Source organism: Gadus macrocephalus, chromosome 2 (genome assembly GCF_031168955.1).
Source record: "Gadus macrocephalus chromosome 2, ASM3116895v1".
Taxonomy (NCBI): Eukaryota; Metazoa; Chordata; class Actinopteri; order Gadiformes; family Gadidae; genus Gadus; species Gadus macrocephalus.
This window is the reverse complement of record NC_082383.1, coordinates 4679675-4700711: the sequence shown is the minus strand read 5'-3', so window position 1 is coordinate 4700711 and position 21037 is coordinate 4679675. Positions and strand designations below refer to the sequence as shown.

Sequence of the window (21037 nt, the reverse complement as noted above, 5' to 3'; positions counted from 1 at the left end):
CGACCCAACAGGAAGCCCTCCAGAGCCGGCCGGCGTCCCGCCTGGCGGCGGAGCTGCGGTCGTACAGCGAGGTGTGCGAGGCCCTGACCGCGCTGGAGGTGGCCCTGGGCTTCCTGGCCATGACGGGGGAGGACCCCGACATGCAGCTGTCCTGCTACCTGGAGGAGGTGCTGCAGATGAAGGAGCAGACGGCCCCACACGTCCTCAAGGTCAGCCCGTCTGTCCGTCCGTCTGTCTAATGCATGGTGGAAGCAGTCCAAAAGGTCCAAGCACAAGGGTCAGCTGAACGGTTAAAAGCAGGTCCACTCACCCAACAACTGAAATATCTATGATGGTATCGTCTGGGTCCACATCCAGAGGGGGGGGGGGGGGGGTGGATGTAATGGTGGTTGTTTGTCTACTCTGTGCTTCCTGGCCTGAGCTCCAGTGAGTACAGATACAGTGAGGCCAGCCGTCTCGCTCTGGGATGCATGATGGAGCCTGAGTGGTGCCCCTCTCTCTCCGTCCCTGCAGGCCCTGGCTGTGTGCAGGCTGAGGCACTGTGTGGCCCTGTGGCAGTTCCTCACCTCGCTCAAGTCCCAGAACTTGATGCGGCTCCAGGGGGTAAGGCGGCCGTTCGGCCCTGACGCACATCAAACCACACCAGGGGCCTGGAGAAAGTCTCGTGGATAGTTTCCTTCAGATTCATTATTCATCCCACAGGAAGTTATATTTTACAGCTGCTGCTGAACAATCTGAATCGAAAGATATTGGAATGAAAATAAGCATGCAATATGAATATAAGCTGGAACACAAACAATTATCGTTTGATACTTAACTTGTTTTATAGATTTACAGTATATTTAAAGTATGTGATATACTACGGCATGTGTGCAGGATCCGTTCGCGGCGTTCCCCGATAAGTACAAGCTGCCTCTGAGCGATGAGGACCGCAGGCTGCTGTCGGGGTTCATTGTGAAGACCGTCGCCGACGGCTTCCTGCTAGAGATGCACGAGTTCCTCCTCCTGAAGCTGAAGAACCCCAACGCCCCCGAGGAGTACCGACCGGACTGGGGGTGAGCGAACCGGGACACTCAGACCGGCTCCTGGTCGCTCTGGGATTAATTACTTTTCTAGATGGACACACACATGAATCTATGCGTCCATTTACTGTGTGTGTGTGTGTGTGTGTGTGTGTGTGTGTGTGTGTGTGTCTACAGCAAATGTAAGACATGGGTCATTGCTTTCAGAGTCTTCAGTGGATACATCTGTGGTGTGCTTTCTTAATAACGGCCTCTTGTCATTTCAGGCTGGGAGACACAGTGGTGTCCTACATGGAGCACAAAGACCTGGATCCTCCTAAGGTGGAAGACTTGTTTCCAGAAGAGATCTGCCTCTCCCAGTACATAGAGGCTTGGAAGTTCAGTGTGGCCTTCAAACAGGAAAATAGCAGTCCGAGATTTTGACGGTGAAGTGATCGATCAGGGATATCTTTCCTAGAACAGCTCAGATGATGGTGACATTCTATTTTGATAAACAGCGAAAGGAAGAAAAGAAAGAGAAAACATGCATGAGAGATGGGGTTGGTTTTACCCGCAAACAGTTGAATATGAGTGTAGCACAGGTACAGTTCCAAAATATTTTTTTTGGTTTTGTTAGAAATTTAGAAATCAAGAAAGATTTATTCTTTTTCTTTCAATATCATTTATACTTTTTTTAATTTCATACCTGCTTCTTATTTTTTTTCATTTGGTTGAGGCTAGAATTCCACCCTCTCTAGCCCACGGTGGCTCTCACAAAAGCTAACCATTTGGGACATTGCAGAGCCTAACAAGCTCTAAATTTAACCTAGAACACAATGTTATGGTTAAACAGTTGCAGTATTTCATCTTTCATTGTTGCTAAAATGATTAATCGATTGGAAATATGATTGTTATGTATCAGGCGTTTGTTTGTGGAGACCCCCGTTTATATGCCTAGAGGCTAGTTGCCTGAGTACAAGCCTCATCATAATGTGAGCTTGCCTAGAATAAAGTCACACTTTTAACACACTTTTCCTAGTTACACACAGACACACCCACACATACACAGCTGAGCAATTCTTTTTTTCTCAAATGTATTCAAACTTGTATCACTTTAGGTATTTGTTTTACTCATACACTTAATTTGTTTCCAACCATTTTACATTTTTTAAATGGTTTGCATGATTCCATTATTTCCATTATTTAATCTTTATTCGTATTCATATAATTTTTGAGAAGAATTTGGCGAATTTTTTACATATCATACCAAATGGATGCTTTATTTTAACTCATGCCAACCTGTCAATCATAAAATTCTAATTGTATTCATAGAATTTGTTGAACATATAATCCTAATTAAAATAACCATCTTGGTTTTCTGATTGTCATTCCGTTTAAATTTGTGTTGCTATCATTTGCTCTTATCCTTACCTACTTGGAGGACGCATCTACGCATCGACAGTGATCAACATTACACACACACAATGACACGCCCATTCCCGGGATGTTATCTGTTGACTTGCTGCATCATTACCAGGGGACAGGAGGCGACATCCGTGATGGAGGGCTCAGGAAATGCCCATCTGCCCCCAGGTTAGAGGGACTCTGGCCCTCTCGGTTGGAGGGAGAGAAGCTCAATGTGTTTCTGATCAGGGTGATCGACATGATAAGGACAGAGAGCATAAAGGGTTGGCCTGGCTCCTTAATTTGATTTCCTCTCTACCAAAGCAGTTGTTTAGCATAACAATGTCAGATGGGAGCACAGGGCCCTTGTTGACAGGTAAATCATGCAAGTGACCACCCGCGGTGTGCGCTCTGGCACTCAATGTAAGCGATATCCAGAAATGTAGTCAATGGTTTAGATTTTTACTTTTTTGTAGTTAGGGGTCGCCTTCTCTCATACAATGAAAGGAGTCGGTTATCGAATGTTTTCATTCTCGATGGAGAAGGGAGTTCGGTGAGCGGGTCCCGAGTTGGGTGCAGTGGTGGGTAGAGTACTGAAAAAGTATAGGCTACTCAAGTAAAAGTACATTTACTTCCTTAAAAATCTACTTGAGTAAAAGTAAATGTTCCAATTGGAAAAACTACTTGAGTTAGAGTAAAAAAGTACCTTGTTACATATTGGTCGTCATGAAAAAAAACATAAGGGAAATAATATAAATACACACATACATTTTAATGTCATGTATATCCTCTTTATTGATGATTGATTATTGTGTAATGTCATCACCTCAGTGGTGCAGTGGAGTGCACTCTGCCTAACCCACTGGTGACCGCGGCACAATTTCTGTGGAAAACACAATATCTTTAATTTGAAACGTAATGCTATCATGTCTATATAACCACATACATATTAAAATTACAATTCTCAGTGGGAAGTGGAGAGAGCTGTGAGCTAACCCCCTGGAGACCAGGCTTCAAGTCCGGTTGATGTCCTCTGTTGGAAGACTCTTATCTCTATTTCATGCGAATTATAAAATCCAATATAACCATTGTGTTGTCTTTATTCTGTGTCTTGATGGTGCATTGATAAGTTAGGAGGTTAACACTCTAAACAGCTCGGGTTCGGATCCCCGCAAAAACGTCGACATGGGTACCCCTGTCGCTTTTTATTGGTCAACATGGAAAAAACATGAGGGGAACTGTCGTTTTTTATCATAAAATAAACATAAGGGGTATTACAGTTGATATTTATCAAATAAAACATAGGGGGTAACACTGTTTATTTTTCTTTGGTCGTCATGAAAAAAACCACAAGGGGTAACACTGTTGTTTTTTATTGGTCGTCATGAAAAAAAACATAAGGGGTAAACCTGTCGTTTTTTATTGGTCGTCATGAAAAAAAACATAAGGGGTAACACTGTTGTTTTTTATTGGTTGTCATGAAAAAAAACATAAGGGGTAACACTGTTGTTTTTCTTTGGTCGTCATGAAAAAAAACATAAGGGGTAACACTGTTCTTTTTTAATGGTCTTCATGAAAAAAAACATAAGGGGTAACAATGTTGTTTTTTATTGGTCTTCATGAAAAAAAACATAAGGGGAAACACTGTTGTTTTTTATTGGTCTTCATGAAAAAAAACATAAGGGGTAACACTGTTGTTTTTTATTGGTCTTCATGAAAAAAAACATAAGGGGTAACACTGTTGTTTTTTATTGGTCTTCATGAAAAAAAACATAAGGGGTAACACTGTTGTTTTTTATTAGTTGTCATGAAAAAAAACATAAGGGGTAACACTGTTGTTTTTCTTTGGTGGTCATGAAAAAAAACATAAGGGGTAACACTGTTGTTTTTTATTGGTTGTCATGAAAAAAAACATAAGGGGTAACACTGTTGTTTTTCTTTGGTCGTCATGAAAAAAAACATAAGGGATGACACTGTTGTTTTTTATTGGTCGTGGTGAAAAAGAACATAAGGGGTAACACTGTTGTTTTTTATTGGTCGTCATGAAAAAAAACATAAGGGGTGACACTGTTGTTTTTTATTGGTCGTGGTGAAAAAGAACATAAGGGGTAACACTGTTGTTTTTTATTGGTCGTCATGAAAAAAAACATAAGGGGTAACACTGTTGTTTTTTATTGGTCGTAATGAAAAAAAACATATGGGGTAACACTTGTTTTTTATTGGTCGTCATGAAAAAAAACATAGGGGCTAACACTGTTGTTTTTCTTTGGTCGTCATGAAAAAAAACATATGGGGTAACACTTGTTTTTTATTGGTCGTCATGAAAAAAAACATAGGGGCTAACACCGTTGTTTTTTATTGGTAATCATGAAAAAAGACATATGGAGTAACACTGTTGTTTTTTATTGGTCGTCATGGTTCAGCACTGCCGTTTTGAAAAAAAACATAAGGGGTAACACTGTCGTTTTTTTCTGGCCGTTTTGAAAAAAAAGATAAGGGGTAACACTGTCGTTTTTTTCTGGCCGTTTTGAAAAAAACATAAGGGGTAACACTGTCGTTTTTTTCTGGCCGTTTTTGAAAAAAACATAAGGGGTAACACTGTCGTCTTGAAATAAACGTAAGGGGTAACGCTGTCGTTTTGAAAAAACGTAAGGGGTAACACTGTTGTTTTATTCTGACATATTTTGAAAAAAACATAAGGGGTAACACTGTTGTTTTTTATTAGTTGTCATGAAAAAAAACATAAGGGGTAACACTGTTGTTTTTCTTTGGTGGTCATGAAAAAAAACATAAGGGGTAACACTGTTGTTTTTTATTGGTTGTCATGAAAAAAAACGTAAGGGGTAACACTGTTGTTTTTCTTTGGTCGTCATGAAAAAAAACATAAGGGATGACACTGTTGTTTTTTATTGGTCGTGGTGAAAAAGAACATAAGGGGTAACACTGTTGTTTTTTATTGGTCGTCATGAAAAAAAACATAAGGGGTGACACTGTTGTTTTTTATTGGTCGTGGTGAAAAAGAACATAAGGGGTAACACTGTTGTTTTTTATTGGTCGTCATGAAAAAAAACATAAGGGGTAACACTGTTGTTTTTTATTGGTCGTAATGAAAAAAAACATATGGGGTAACACTTGTTTTTTATTGGTCGTCATGAAAAAAAACATAGGGGCTAACACTGTTGTTTTTCTTTGGTCGTCATGAAAAAAAACATAAGGGGTAACACTGTTGTTTTTTATTGGTCGTCATGAAAAAAAACATAAGGGGTAACACTGTTGTTTTTTATTGGTAATCATGAAAAAAGACATATGGAGTAACACTGTTGTTTTTTATTGGTCGTCATGGTTCAGCACTGCCGTTTTGAAAAAAAACATAAGGGGTAACACTGTCGTTTTTTTCTGGCCGTTTTGAAAAAAAAGATAAGGGGTAACACTGTCGTTTTTTTCTGGCCGTTTTGAAAAAAACATAAGGGGTAACACTGTCGTTTTTTTCTGGCCGTTTTTGAAAAAAACATAAGGGGTAACACTGTCGTCTTGAAATAAACGTAAGGGGTAACGCTGTCGTTTTGAAAAAACGTAAGGGGTAACACTGTTGTTTTATTCTGACATATTTTGAAAAAAACATAAGGGGTAACACTGTCGTTTTGAAAAAAACGTAAGGGGTAATACTGCCGTTTTGAAAAAAACATAAGGGGTAACACTGTAAATTTATATGTCAATTTGAAACGGGACGAAAGGGTCGGCTTAGCACAGTAGGTAGGGTAGTTGTCTTGTAAGCGATAGGTTTCGTGTTCGATCCCCAGATTTAGCACTGCAGTTTAGAAAAAAACATAAGGGGTAACACTGTTGTTTTTTTCTTGCCGTTTTGAAAAAAAGATAAGGGGTAAAACACTGTCGTTTTTTTCTGGCCATTTTTAAAAAAAAACCTAAGGGGTTAACACTGTCGTTTTTTTCTGGCCGTTTTGAAAAAAACATAAGGGGTAACACTGTCGTTTTTTTCTGGCCGTTTTGAAAAAAACGTAAGGGGTAACACTGTCGTTTTGAAAAAAACATAAGGGGTAACACTGTAAATTTATATGTCAATTTGAATTGCATGTTAAGGGTCGGCATAGCACAGTAGGTAGAGCAGTTGTCTTGTAAGCAATAGGTTGTGTGTTCTATCCCCAGGTTCAGCACTGCCGTTTTGAAAAAAACATAAGGGGTAACACTGTCGTTTTTTTCTGGCCGTTTTGAAAAAAAGATAAGGGGTAACACTGTCGTTTTTTTCTGGCCGTTTTGAAAAAAACCTAAGGGGTTAACACTGTCGCTTTTTCTGGCTTTTTTTGAAAAAAACATAAGGGGTAACACTGTCGTTTTTTTCTGGCCGTTTTGAAAAAAACATAAGGGGTAACAATGTCGTTTTTTTCTGGCCGTTTTGAAGAAAACATTAGGGGTAACACTGTCATTTTTTTCTGGCCGTTTTGAAAAACACATAAGGGGTAACACTGTCGTTTTTTTCTGGCCGTCTTGAAAAAAACATAAGGGGTAACACTGTCGTTTTTTTCTGTGCGTTTTGAAAAAAACATAAGGGGTAACACTGTCGTTTTTTCTGGCCGTTTTGAAAAAAACATAAGGGGTACCAATGTCGTTTTTTTCTGGCCGTTTTGAAAAAAACATAAGGGTTAACACTGTCGTTTTTTTCTGGCTGTTTTGAAAAAAACATAGGAAAAATATGTTTTTTCTTAACATTGAAAAACAACAGTGTTACCCCATATGTTTTTTTTCATGAAGACCAATAAAAAACAACAGGGTTTCCCCTCATGTTTTTTTTCATGAAGACCATTAAAAAACAACAGTGTTACCCCTTATGTTTTTTTTCATGACAACCAATAAAAAACAACAGTGTTACCCCTTATGTTTTTTTTCATGACGACCAAAGAAAAACAACAGTGTTACCCCTTATGTTTTTTTTCATGAAGACCATTAAAAAAGAACAGTGTTACCCCTTATGTTTTTTTTCATGAAGACCAATAAAAAACAACAGTGTTACCCCTTATGTTTTTTTTCCATGAAGACCAATTAAAAACAACAGTGTTACCCCTTATGTTTTTTTTCATGAAGACCATTAAAAAAGAACATTGTTAACCCTTTTTTTTTTTTTCATGACGACCAAAGAAAAACAACAGTGTTACCCCTTATGTTTTTTTTCATGACAACCAATAAAAAACAACAGTGTTACCCTTTATGTTTTTTTTCATGAAGACCAATAAAAAACAACAGTGTTACCCCATATGTTTTTTTTCATGACGACCAAAGAAAAACAACAGTGTTACCCCTTATGTTTTTTTTCATGAAGACCAATAAAAAACAACAGTGTTACCCCTTATGTTTTTTTTCATGAAGACCATTAAAAAAGAACAGTGTTACCCTTTATGTTTTTTTTCATGAAGACCAATAAAAAACAACAGTGTTACCCCTTATGTTTTTTTTCATGAAGACCAATTAAAAACAACAGTGTTACCCCTCATGTTTTTTTTCATGAAGACCATTAAAAAAGAACATTGTTAACCCTTTTTTTTTTTTTCATGACGACCAAAGAAAAACAACAGTGTTACCCCTTATGTTTTTTTTCATGACAACCAATAAAAAACAACAGTGTTACCCTTTATGTTTTTTTTCATGAAGACCAATAAAAAACAACAGTGTTACAGTGTTACCCCTTACGTTTTTTTTTTCATGAAGACCAATAAAAAACAACCCTTATGTTTTTTTTCATGACAACCCATAAAAAACAACAGTGTTACCCCTTATGTTTTTTTTCATGACGACCAAAGAAATACAACAGTGTTACCCCTTATGTTTTTTTTCATGAAGACCAATAAAAAACAACAGGGTTACCCCTTACGTTTTTTTTTTCATGAAGACCAATAAAAAACAACCCTTATGTTTTTTTTCATGACAACCCATAAAAAACAACAGTGTTACCCCTTATGTTTTTTTTCATGACGACCAAAGAAATACAACAGTGTTACCCCTTATGTTTTTTTTCATGACAACCAATAAAAACAACAGTGTTACCCCTTGTGTTCTTTTTCACGACGACCAATAAAAAACAACAGTGTCACCCCTTTTTTTTTTTTTCATGTGCAACAGTGCCTCCTGGGGTCCCACATTTCGGTGGGTCGCAGAATTCGGTGTAACACCGGTAAGCTCCCGGTACTGTGTTACCCCCTATGTTTTATTTGATAAATATCGACAGTGTTACCCAGAGGTGGGTAGAGTACTGAAAATCTATACTCAAGTAAAAGTACAATTACTTCCTTCAAATTTACTTGAGTAAAAGTAAATATTCCAATTGTAAAAACCTACTTGAGTAAGAGTAAAAAAGTACTTTGTTTTAAAGTTACTCAAATTACAAGTTACTTTACATTTTTGTATTGCAGTGCTTGGATCAGTGAAAAAGACCAAACGTGTGTATGTGTGAGAAAGATGCACTCTCAAAACATTTCTTCACAAGTTGCTTCATTCTGTATTGTTCATTAAACAAACATAGGCCATCAAACAAATTTACACTAAACATGTAATTTAACTTCAGCTTTGACAAAAGCATTGTAGGAACAGTTACCAATTAAACACTAACCTGGCTGGAGAGAGAGAGAGAGAGAGAGAGAGAGAGAGAGAGAGAGAGAGAGAGAGAGAGAGAGAGAGAGAGAGAGAGAGAGAGAGAGAGAGAGAGAGAGAGAGAGAGAGAGAGAGAGGATACCCCTTAACAGTGGTATAATGAGCACATACCACAGCCTGTCGTGATCTATTGCTTAATTATAAATAGCTCTGGTAGTTGTTTCTGTTCCACGACATTTTGTATGTCATGTTTGTGGTGTGGGATGAAGAGAGTGGTAATGAATCAGATGTAGTGAGTGTAACATAATTCACCTACAGTATTTTGTTATGTGTTGTTCTTTCAATTGTGTTGTCGTTTACTGCATGTCATTTACTGTTTTGGTGGTTCAGGGATCGCTGTCCCTTTAAGGATTACGGCGTTTCATGACGTCAGAGCCCATGCGGGATTTGTTTACCTGCAGCACGTTTTGATTTCCGGCTTTTCTCTTTGACTAAATAAACGAGTCACACCACTGTGTGCTCAACGTGCGAAATTGTATCTTTCACTTATTGCAATTTCCACACAGATTTTTTTTTGACGTAATTGCGATTCAGCCTACGCATAGCATGGTCTGGCTCGAGTCCTCAGCCCCAACGTAATTGTGAGCTGTCTCCCCGGCTATGGAATCGCTACAATATTGCAATCTAGGGAGGGGGCGTCGCTAACGTGTACGCTTGTATTACAGTCAGCGAAGATAATATGTTTATCAAAATACTCATTTTAATGAAGGCACGATGGAAAATGTAATTGAGTAAAGAGTGGAATTCTAAATCAAATATTTACTTGAGTAAGAGTAAAATTACAGACTTAAAAAAGGAACGTGAAAAGTACTTTTTTCGTGAAAAAAAACCCCTTAGGTTCTTTTTCACGACGACCAATAAAAAACAACAGTGTCACCCCTTATGTTTTTTTTCATGTGCAACAGTGCCTCCTGGGGTAACACATTTCGGTGGGTCGCAGAATTCGGTGTAACACCGGTAAGCTCCCGGTATGAAAAAGTGGTTGTAGGGGGAGGAGCTTAAGCGGTCGGCGTACAGCTTTCCACCCTTTTTCTTTTTTTTTACCCGCCCTGGGCCCACGGAATAAGCATTCAGCGAGTAAGCTCAATCATTCGCGTAGTTCCAGTTCAGAGGAACCCACGACCGCCACCCTCAAGGGTACACCATGGTTACTCAGAGGCTTGTTCTCCACGCTGTTGTTTGTGTCCCCGGGATAACTTGGGTACTAGAGGTACATTGGAAGCAAAGTGGCCACGTTGTGCATGGGTTGATAGAAGACAAGTTTGACTGAGCTGTATTGGAAACAGTAGTCCTATGTTGTGAACGGAGGCTGTGTTGAAAAATCATAGCGTTGGAAAAGAAACCACACGGGAGTGGCCGCAGTTATGCACTTCCGTTGAATTAAATGTTCATTTGAACTCACAAATTGTCCCCCTCAACACAAACAACTCTCTATCTGGCTGTCCTGAAATCAGAGCCTCCAACGACTCACTTTGTTTCTATTGCTATCTCTAAACAGAGCAATCGTAATATTTGCTCTACCTTCCCCCCTACATTCTTTATTGAAACCTTCACCTTTGAATCGTCCCTCCCTCTACATTGATCTGTACTAAACCCTTCTTAGGCAAGCCATTCACCGCCTTTACCCTTAGGATCCGGATGACGCCATCCAGGCGCTCTGGGGACGGAAAGATAGCCAACATTTGAACGATTCAGTACTAGATTGGTCCCTCGAATTACCCTGATGACCCCCAGGAACCACACCTAGAGGCTACTGTATTTTCCATGGGGAATTATGCTTGCTTAATTGACTGGTCTGCGTAAATGTTTTCTTAAATTAGCCTTTCAGGGTGCTGCTGTTATTGCTATATTATCAAATTAGTGTATATTAATGAATACGTCATTGGAGATGTATGTGCGGGTCGGTCACGGTACTGGGACAGTAAGAGACTTCATGTGGGTTCTCGCCTTGCCCAAAGCGCCGTGTGTGACCGAGCCATTGGGTCAACACTCACTCGCATCTGGGAGTTAGTTAGGAGCTAACGGTTAGCCCTCCTCCCCGCACCGGACACTTTAGTTGGTCTTCAAACACAAGGAAGAAATTACGTGAAGTGCCGCACTGTTGATGTATTAGACGTGAGAAGCAAAAATACAATTACAACTTAAGTGGGAACATGCGTGGCAGAACAGCACCGGGACCATGGGATTCAGGTGGGTTGTTTCCCTGGCTGTTCTGAGAGCCTAAAGAACATTTATATCTGTTAGGATTCTTTTCCCTTTTCCTTGCTCTGGACAGAAGACAAGGAAGATTGTTGAACTTCTTTGTCTCTTCTATCATATTCATAAGTTAACCTCGATTCAAAACTATTTACTCATTTCTTTGTCTGGCGGAGGAATGCCAACAACAACGACTTAGATTATGAAAGTATCAAAAATGTCCAGCAAACCAAGGACTTCCCTCGATTAGAACGAATGCCTGTTTCTCTTTAGTCGTTTATTTTTTTTCTTCAAGGCAGGCTGGCCGAGCGGGCCGCTCATGTCTCACTAGGGCCCAGGAATCCAGCTTAACCCGGCTTTACCCGTTCCCCCTGCTTCTCCCGGGCTTGGGTTTCATCACTAAGCCCGGCCTGCGACAGGGCAGACGGCTCCGTCATACTTGCGCTGCGCTGCAAAAATAACCGCATATTAAATGGGATTGTTATGGTAAGGTGAGAGGGTGTCTGAGAAACCCCGAAAATATGTCTAGCATTTCCCAAATAACAATAAGAAGCCGCGGCTGAGGCGTCGCAGGGCTACACCGGTGTCAGGTGCACTGTTACGTTCACACAGTGAGAGAGAGAACGTGTTTTCACAAAACGGCAGACACTGGATACAGCGGTGGAGGCCAGACAAATATCTCCCGAGTTTGTATTCTGCTTGCATTAAAGCGTTTCGGAATTTGGAACACGATTTGTCTGTGCCGAAGAATACAATGTACGGAGAGTTGAGGCAGAAACATTGTGCTGCTTTTGTCCTACGCCCAGACATTTAGGAAGTACTCTGCAACATGATACGCTGTCGCTCCCTGAAGCTATTCCATTCAATTCTATGCACACTGCTGTACATATATACGTTCAGGAAAACGTCGGAAAGGTTCATTATTCGGGTCGGCAGGTTCTGGCTCTATCTTCCAGTCCGAAGGGAACTCTCCTCTACCTCTGCCTATCAGCCACAGTGTGTCCAACACAAACCAAAGCGGCTTCTCAGCGACTGACCGGGTCGGTTCCCCATTCCTCAGCTCTCCGGGAGACCCTCAGCTGTTCCCACTTTCCCAAGAGTTCCTGTTTGAGGGATTAGCGCTTTGGTTTTGCTGGCTTTGGGGTCGCGTCCCTGCATTACTTAGGAACACACAACGGTGCAGAGAAAAAAGGACTTAAACAGAGTCAGACTCCCCCTTAAGCCACCGGCCTTTCCTTACCTTTCTACCTATTAAACCTAGCGAGAAGGATGGACTGCAGGGGAGCTGGAACATTAAAACTATCGTTTTAATGGTGGACTAAAGAGGCTGCCCTTTCTTTTCCCTTCCTCTTTCTTTCCTTGTTTCTCTCTCTCTCTCTCTCTCTCTCTCTCTCTCTCTCTCTCTCTCTCTCTCTCTCTCTCTCTCCCTGACAGTCTTTGTTCCTCCGGCAGTGAACAGATAATGGCCGTGCGAGCGGTTCTGTTTACCATGGATACCGCCGGTGGATTCCAGTGATTACGCCCAGTGCCAGGGGCCAGCGAGGGCCCCTGGCACTGGGAACGGAGCCCGCTGACAGCCAGCCTGTCCCAAGATTAGAAAGACCGGGATTAAGGCTTGTGTTCCTCCTCTCCCCCCACCTGGGCGATGATGGAGTCATTAGAAGGGAACGGATGGGACAGCGCAACATGACGGAGGGTGGGGTTGGACGGGTGGGGGGGCAGAGTCTGGGTTTGGCGTTCCAGGGCCGAGGCGGTCTGGGCAGCGACGGCGGCTCTTGGGTTGGGCGTGCTATTGGGTTCCTCAGCCCATGCGTTGATATCGATTAGGGGGAGAACAATCGTTCACTGCCTCCTACTTGAAATCGTCCCATCTCCCCCCCCCACCCCCCCTTTGGTTCGTTTTGTAGTCTTTCTCCATGGGGCCAGGTGGAGGTCCCAGTCTCAGCCTTCACCCTCCTGCCCATCGGGATGGTGGGGCCCTCACAGGGCCCCCGGGGTCGGGGTCGAGTTTCACATGTCTTCCTGTGTTGGCCCCCCAGCACAAATACACACAAAGACACACACGCACGCATACACACACACACATGCACACACGCGTACTGATTGCTCTTGATAATATTTATCCTCCATTATAATTCCGCAGATATGGATGCCAGGGTGGAGTGGAGTACAGTGAAGGAGGGAGGGTTGTTGGGGGTGAGGGGGGTGGAGCGGCCTTGGGATCCCAGACAGGGCTTAGCCGAAGGAAGGGAAGGGATGGGGGAGGGGGGCGGGTGGTGCTGGCTCCGGCACCATCCCGTTGAGAGTTCGTCAGCTGTTCCCCCGGCGGTGGGGTAATAATAATCAGTGTAGCCGCTAAGAGCCCCCCGCGCCGGCCTGAAAACACTCGGCCGTGTATATTTGTCCTGACGATGAGTGCTGGTGTTTGCGACGGTGAAACGCGAAACCTGATAAAATACACACCGAGTGTTGCCTTTTGTGGTGGTTTCACAGTTCAAATAAATGAGTCTGGTTCCATGCGCTCCCCCCCCAGGGAAGGGAAGGCCCCCCCTTCCTGCATGTGCTAAGCCCATAACTAGGGCCGTGTCAAAGAGAAGTGTATTAATGTCTCAAGTCCAACACAATGCCATCGAGCGCGGAGCTATAAATCAGTCCACCACGCATGCGGACCGAGGCCTTGTTAGAGACCGTGCTGTGACTGAACACTGATTTGAAAGGCTCTAATCCATTATAAGAATGAATAATAGCTGGGATAAGTGCCGGATGGTCTTTCTTTATTTTTCTTAGATTGAGTGGTCTGTCCTGCAAAACCCCTTCGGTGGTTAAGGTGAAGCAAAGAGGGGTAGAAACCGGCCGGGTTACCGTCCATCTCTTGAGAGGCCTCTGGGCAGTACATGCCCTCACAGTAAAACCGAGGCAGCTGAATGCTGTAGTTTTATGTCCGTTACAACGTCCAGCAACACATGCTGTACTGCTAAGAAGCACCAGTTCTGTCACATAATGCAAAGACCCAACGATGCTATACGTATAGCGAATCATGTACACCGTGTGCATTTAGCCTTTTCTGTTTTCAATGTATTACCCGTCGTTTCATATCCAACGCACGCCAATCAATCCGCGAGCAGCCCGTAATATTTAATAGCCGTGGAGAATGGCACCCTATGCACCCTGAGATCATCTATCTGGTGGGAGCTCGCCTGCCAACATCCAGTATAGAAGCTGGAGCACTGATTGAGGATCAGTTTGTGATTTGTTGGTTGTCGTGGCTATTAGAGATGGCATCAGAACATTTAGGGAAATAGATGGAAAATAATGAGAGGAAGGGCCGTCTGCCAAGGCCCTGCTACTCTAACCTGTTGCGAACATAGAGAGATCTGTTTGCAATATTGTTGCTACTGGCAGGGCCTGTTTTGGGCAAGTCAGCATTACCATGTGATGCCCAAGAATGACATGCGTGTCATTTCCTGCCAGGGGCAATCATTTGGTTATTACTGCTGCACACTGGCAGCATGCTCATGTTCTGTCTGTGATTTCCAAAATGAAACATGTATATTTTTCTTTTGTCGACAGCTGCGATATTTCTGGGCAAATTAAGATCTGCGGTCCAAAAAAAGTTTTCTTCCTGTGGTTGAGAACATTTCAGGTTTCATAATGAACTGTGTGCGACGTCTGAAGCGGGCCGTTTATAAATATGCCTGAGAAGTAGCCGTGGCTTTGAGAAATTGGTTGTTTACTCTACCTTGTGACGGTTCCGTATGATGGATCTCTAAACTGTATACACGAGGCCCGTGCAGACAACACAGGCTAATTGCAGGAGATCTTGAATTACACGATATTTCAATGGTTTTGCTACGTGATAACAGGAAGGTCACATGTAATTAGTTGTTATTAATGAGCACGCTGACTAAAATGGATGATGTTTGGTATCTCGATCACGCCGCCGTTCTCCTCATAGCCAAGGAAGACAAAAATAATAATTCCTGGCAAAGGCGTTGTAAAATGCTTAGTTTAAACACAATAAACCCAGCTATGCCTCACGATGAGAAGCACTTTAAACAACGCATGGAAGCAGTAGACACACAAATAAGGGATTAATTACTCTAAAATTAGTCCTCTTTTGGAGCCATTTGAGGCAGTAAATTACTGTAAAGGTTTGGACAAATAAACTTTGACTTGCGGATGGTTTGACAGTCATTGGCCTGATGGGGCCACTGTCTCCTCAGTTATGCTACTGGAGCTTTCCTGGAGGCCTGTCTTCATCCCTGGTAAACGCTGCCTGGCTCGACGCCCATGGCATGCATATATATATTGCTTATTGTAATATATATATGCATGCCATGTATGTATAATTATTCTTTAAAGAGATTCTTAATGCATACGAGGGCCATATATGGGTTTGATCTTGTTATTGGATAACCTAGTGGACTTTAATCAGCAATAAATGAAAGTTGATGAGTTACATTTCTCTATTTCTCCCTTTGCAACACAAAACATGAAAACAAAGACAGAGGACTGTCATGGAAAGGAAGGGGCCTTAATGTTCCATTAAGGAAAAAGTCTCTCTCTCTCTCTCTCTCTCTCTCTCCTCTCTCTCTCTCTCTCTCTCTCTCTCTCTCTCTCTCTCTCTCTCTCTCTCTCTCTCTCTCTCTCTCTCTCTCTCTCTCTCTCTCTCTCTCTCTCTCTCTCTCTCTCTCTCTCTCTCTCTCTCTCTCTCTCTCTCTCTCAGCTGAGCAGCCAGTTGGCTCAGCTGGCGACTCAACCGCCAGTTCGGGTCTCATGGCAACCAAGCCCTAATGGCGGGAATGATCCGGAATAACTGGGGTTTTATTGGCAGATGCAACTTGTCCTTTATTGGAGTGCAGACTTTTTATTCTTTCCTTGTGGGGAACACGGACGATGTTATTGATTATGATGACAGTAGAGTACAGTAAGTGTTTGTGTGTGTGACGCAGAGGAAACAGTTATGGCAACAAAAAAGGAAAAAGAAAGAAAGAAGCATAACCGAGTGGGGACTCTTGTAGATGCGCCGTGAAAACAACTCAAAATGTCAGACCGCAATCTAGCAGTTCGTTAGTGGGGAGTGTGGCTCACACTGAGCACCAGAACCCAGGGCCACTCTCCCTCTCTCCCTATCCTACGAGGTCCCGCTCAGCTGGGGGGCCCGCCGGGGAGGATAAGAGGCATGAGGTCATAGCGACAGCATGTTTGACTCAAAGCAGCAACGCTACGTTTGAGCGTAGGGGCCCGATGCTGAAGAACAACAAACGTCGACAAACTTAAATCAGGCAGTCTTGTTTTTAGGGTGTTTGAATACCTTTCTTGGATCGAACTCTTAAAGTCTACGTTGAGCAAGATGGCTAAAGCCCCCTGCTCTTTAATGATCTGCATCTCAAATTCGCAGGATGTGGCTTTGCATAGAAACGTTGAAAAATGGAAAAGGTAGCAGTCAAATTGTATACTGCAGCCTTTATTTGGGAGCAATGTGTCACTAGCCAGAGATAATACACTATCAGACCCTACGCCAGATGTTCTCATGTTGACCCGTTGGCTAGGGCATGCATGCATTCACACACACACACACACACACACACACACACACACACACACACACACACACACACACACACACACACACACACACACACACACACACACACACACACACACACACACACACACACACACACACACACACATCCGAGAGCTTTGAGTTATCTGAGACGGGGAGGAAACACAGGCGATATCCTCGTCGTTGTCTCTACACTCCCCAGCTAATACACCGCCCTTTATCGCGCGGGGCTGGTGGCTCCTGGGCACCACCACCACCACCACCACCACCACCACCACCACCACCACCACCACCACCACCACCACCGCCCAGCTCAACTGTTAAGCTCATCGGGGGCCCTCGGAGGAGCGATGGAGGCCTTGGAAGAGGCCCCACAGATAACAACCAGGGGACGGCGTGTCAGCCCGGGCAGGAGGTGCCGTCTCCCCTACGCCAGTAGCCACAGCAGGACGTCCGTGGACTCCCTCGGCAAATCTGTGTGTAACCAAAGCCGTCGTTTTTATCGTGAACCGGAAAACACACTATGACTGAGATAACTGCTGTTGTTGTTGTTGTTGTTGTTGTTGTTGTTGTTTTGGTCCAGTGGTCGTTGTCTTGGGGGATGCTGAGATTTATATGTGCAATAGACACATGCATAAACAATGTACAAACATGTAGTTATGGATTTAGATATACTCACACACACACACACACACACACACACACACACACACACACACACACATAGACACTTGTTTTAGCAGCAGGGGATAAACAAGTTGGAGATTGGGAAGAGTGAGGGGGAGTATATCACTCCATACGTCTAACTGATCACTGTTTTGATTGTTGTTTTTTTTGTTTTGTCTTGTTTTTGTTTTATTTATTTCTTATTGCTTATGTTTATTTATTTATTTATTTTTTCCACAATGTCTTGTTTTTAAAAAAATGTATGATGACTATATGCTCTGTAAGGTGACCTTGGGTGTCTTGAAAGGCGCCTCTAAATGAAATGTATTATTATTATTATTATACATCCACGCATCCACACAAACCCATGAGAGTCCTCCGAGTTACCCTAAGAACTCTGGAGCGAGGGGTGTGTGTGTGTGTGTGTGTGTGTGTGTGTGTGTGTGTGTGTGTGTGTGTGTGTGTGTGTGTGAGTGTGCTTTGTCTGAGACCCGACATCTCAGCCTAACAGGGTCAACTATGTAAATCTCCCCACCCCCACATGCATTACGCAAGATGATCGCAAGGAAAAACATCCATAAATCCTCTGATAGCCAACAGAGCGGGACACGGGAGAGAGGAGAGAGAATGGTTGAACAAAAGCGAGAGAGAGAGAGAGAGAGAGAGAGAGAGAGAGAGAGAGAGAGAGAGAGAGAGAGAGAGAGAGGGAGAGAGAGATGAAGAGAGTGGGAGAGAGATATATATAGAGAGAGGGAGAGAGAGATGAAGAGAGAGGGAGAGAGAGATGAAGAGAGAGGAAGAGAGAGAGAGATGAAGAGAGAGGGAGAGAGAGAGAGAGATGAAGGGAGAGGAAGAGAGAGAGAGATGAAGAGAGAGGGAGAAATGGACTGAAATCGAGAGAGAGGGATGAAGATTGAGAGAGATGAAGAGAGAGGGAGGGAGAGAGGGAGATACAGAGAGAGGGCAAAAAAGAAAAAACTGAATGAAACCGTAACAGTTTTTCATTTCCGTTTTTTTTAACCTCGGTGGAGCATCCTTGGGTTCTGCTGCGTCCGGCTGCATTGCATCGGTTCACTCACTGATGACTTTAACACACCATCCCCTCCCCCCCAGATTAACACACACACACACACACACACACACACACACACACACACACACACACACACACACACACACACACACACACACACTAATGATGGATCAGAGTGCACGTTAGCAAGGTGTTCTGGGCTGCTTCATCATCAGTCACATAGGAGGAGCGGGACACTGATGGCTTTTAAACATAATGCTGATTTAGGATCCGCGCCAACCCCCAGTCTCTTTATAGAGGCCCACCCTCTCAAATCGACGACAGGGTCGCAAAACTATCGATCAATTCCGTGCGGAACTATGCACGGCCGCAGCTTTGATTGTGACCGCAACCGCATAGGTGTTAAGTCAGGACGCAGCGACAGTCTAAATCTTCCGGTTTCTTTTTTCCTTCTCTTGTCAGACCTCTTCAACGTATAAATCTCCACTTTCCACTCCATATAATCCCACTATATGATAACAACATCTCTCTCTCTCTCTCTCTCTCTCGCTCCCTCAGTGTCTCTCTTTGTCTCTCTCCGTCTCTCGCGCTCAGTCTTTAATCATAGACAGCCCTCCCCCCTGCTTTTGACTTGAGCAGATTAAATTAAATTTACATCTGTCGAATGAAACTCTTTCACATGCTTTCAAAATAAACAAGGGCCCCCTGTCAGTGATAAAGCTGTGCTATGTGGTGATTAGTTGATGAACCCCTGAAAAGTTTATCAGCAAGATAGGTTTAGGATATGCAGAAACACAGTTCAAGTAAACTGCTCAAAGCATAAAGAAATAACACTGATATCTATCCACATACAGAACATAATTTAAGATGCATGCTAATTCACCCCCGTACATACACACACGTACACGCACGCACGCACGCACGCACGCACGCACGCACGCACGCACGCACGCACAAACATTACATATCCATACCCATATGGAGGCCTCTGATATTGTCTTGTTCTTTTAACATTCCTCCAAGATGTAAGGAAGCTGTTGAACGTGTGTGTGCATGTGCGTGTGTGTGTGTGTGTGTCTGTCTGTCTGCGCACGTGCATGTACCTGTGTATGTGTGTCAGCACTCTATACATGTTCAGGTACATTGTTGACGGGCTGTTTGCTTGGACAACATTCTTGAGATTGAGAGTCGATGATGGCCGACAGGAAGCTGTCACTCAGAGCTGCCGTGCCAACAGGTGTCAACATGGCGCCCTCTTTCTCTGTGTCTGCTGCTGAGCTGCGCCGGAATGCACGCGTTGCACTGCCACAGCATGCATGCAGATACAGAATACCATGTTGCTGCTGTTGTTATTATGTACATTTGTATGCATACATGTAGAGTATTTATGTATGTAAGCATGTGTGGCTGGGTGTGCACATGCTTGCATTTGAGTGTAGGTGTGTGTGTGTGTGTGTGTGTGTGTGTGTGTGTGTGTGTGTGTGTGTGTGTGTGTGTGTGTGTGTGTGTTTGTGTGTGTGTGTGTGTGTGTGTGTGTATGTGTCTGTATGTCTGTGTGTGTTTGTCTGTTTGTGTGTATGTATGTATCTTAGTGTGTGTGTGTTTCTGCGTTTGCGTATGTGTGTGTGTGTGCGTGTGTGTGTGTGTGTGTGTGTGTGTGTGTGCAGTATAATAAATAGGTGGAAGGTCACCGTCTTAGGGAGGAAGCCCTGCATCAGCCTCTGTTTGTCCTGTGTGTCTGTCAGCAACACTCGGGGTCCATGTGGATACATATGAGCAGCAGATTCACCAGACCTGAAAGGCAGACTTCATCAGGGTGGATAGGGCCGAGCACGCAGGGACGCACTCAAAGTTCAGCTTCTCCTTAAACATCGGTAGGTTTCGATTCCAGAGGTCATGAACATGTCCCCTTGACTCTTGGAACAGTGAGGTGGATTAGTTGGATAGGAGCTTATGGGCAGACCCACATGGTGCTGGGGCCCCACTGTGCTGCCAGGTGTGGAGTAAAGCCCAGGCCGGCACCCAGGGTTCCTGGTGGGCTCTTAGAGGAGGTGGGTCAGGCACTCTGTGGCCCCCTGTTCACGGGTCCCATGCAGCTGTATCGTTCGGTACTTTGTTAATCGTAACGAATATAATAGCACTGTTAGCATCTGTAATGAAGTAGAAAGGCAGTTAAAAGGCCAAAACTGGAGAAAGAAAGAAAGAAAGAAAGAAAGAAAGAAAGAAAGAAAGAAAGAAAGAAAGAAGAAGAAAGAAAGAAAGAAAGAAAGAAAGAAAGAAAGAAAGAAAGAAAGAAAGAAAAGTTTAAGATACATAATATATGTTTGTGTTAAATGTAAATCCATGTGCATGGTAAGAAACATTGTTTGAACCCAGCTGGCTAAACCAACCCTAGCTAATGTCTTGTATGTGTCGTGGTGGTGAGCGGCTAACACTAGCGCTACACATGACCGGGTTACCCGGCAGTGTGCGCCCAGAGACACGGGCCCAGACACGTCCTGGAGGAGACAG

At 43.3% G+C, this 21037-nt stretch overlaps 2 protein-coding genes and 1 pseudogene across 7 annotated transcripts in view; 2 read left to right on the top strand and 1 right to left on the bottom strand.

The window, feature by feature from the left end:
- LOC132475567 (E3 ubiquitin-protein ligase rnf213-alpha-like) overlaps positions 1-2389 on the top strand; it is a 32896-nt gene extending 30507 nt beyond the window's left edge. For all 6 annotated transcript variants that reach the window (XM_060076787.1, XM_060076815.1, XM_060076806.1 and 3 more), the window contains 4 exons: positions 12-209; positions 514-603; positions 877-1055; positions 1289-2389. In XM_060076787.1, coding sequence (XP_059932770.1) covers positions 12-209; positions 514-603; positions 877-1055; positions 1289-1445 — 624 coding nt within the window. In that variant the 3' untranslated portion in view covers positions 1446-2389. The remainder of the gene's footprint in view (positions 1-11; positions 210-513; positions 604-876; positions 1056-1288) is intronic.
- The window catches only part of LOC132475731 (peripheral myelin protein 22-like), a 353371-nt gene that overhangs the window by 82296 nt on the left and 250038 nt on the right, over positions 1-21037 (bottom strand). The gene's annotated exons all lie outside the window — the stretch shown is intronic.
- LOC132474118 (cilia- and flagella-associated protein 251-like) overlaps positions 12945-21037 on the top strand; it is a 13908-nt pseudogene continuing 5815 nt past the window's right edge.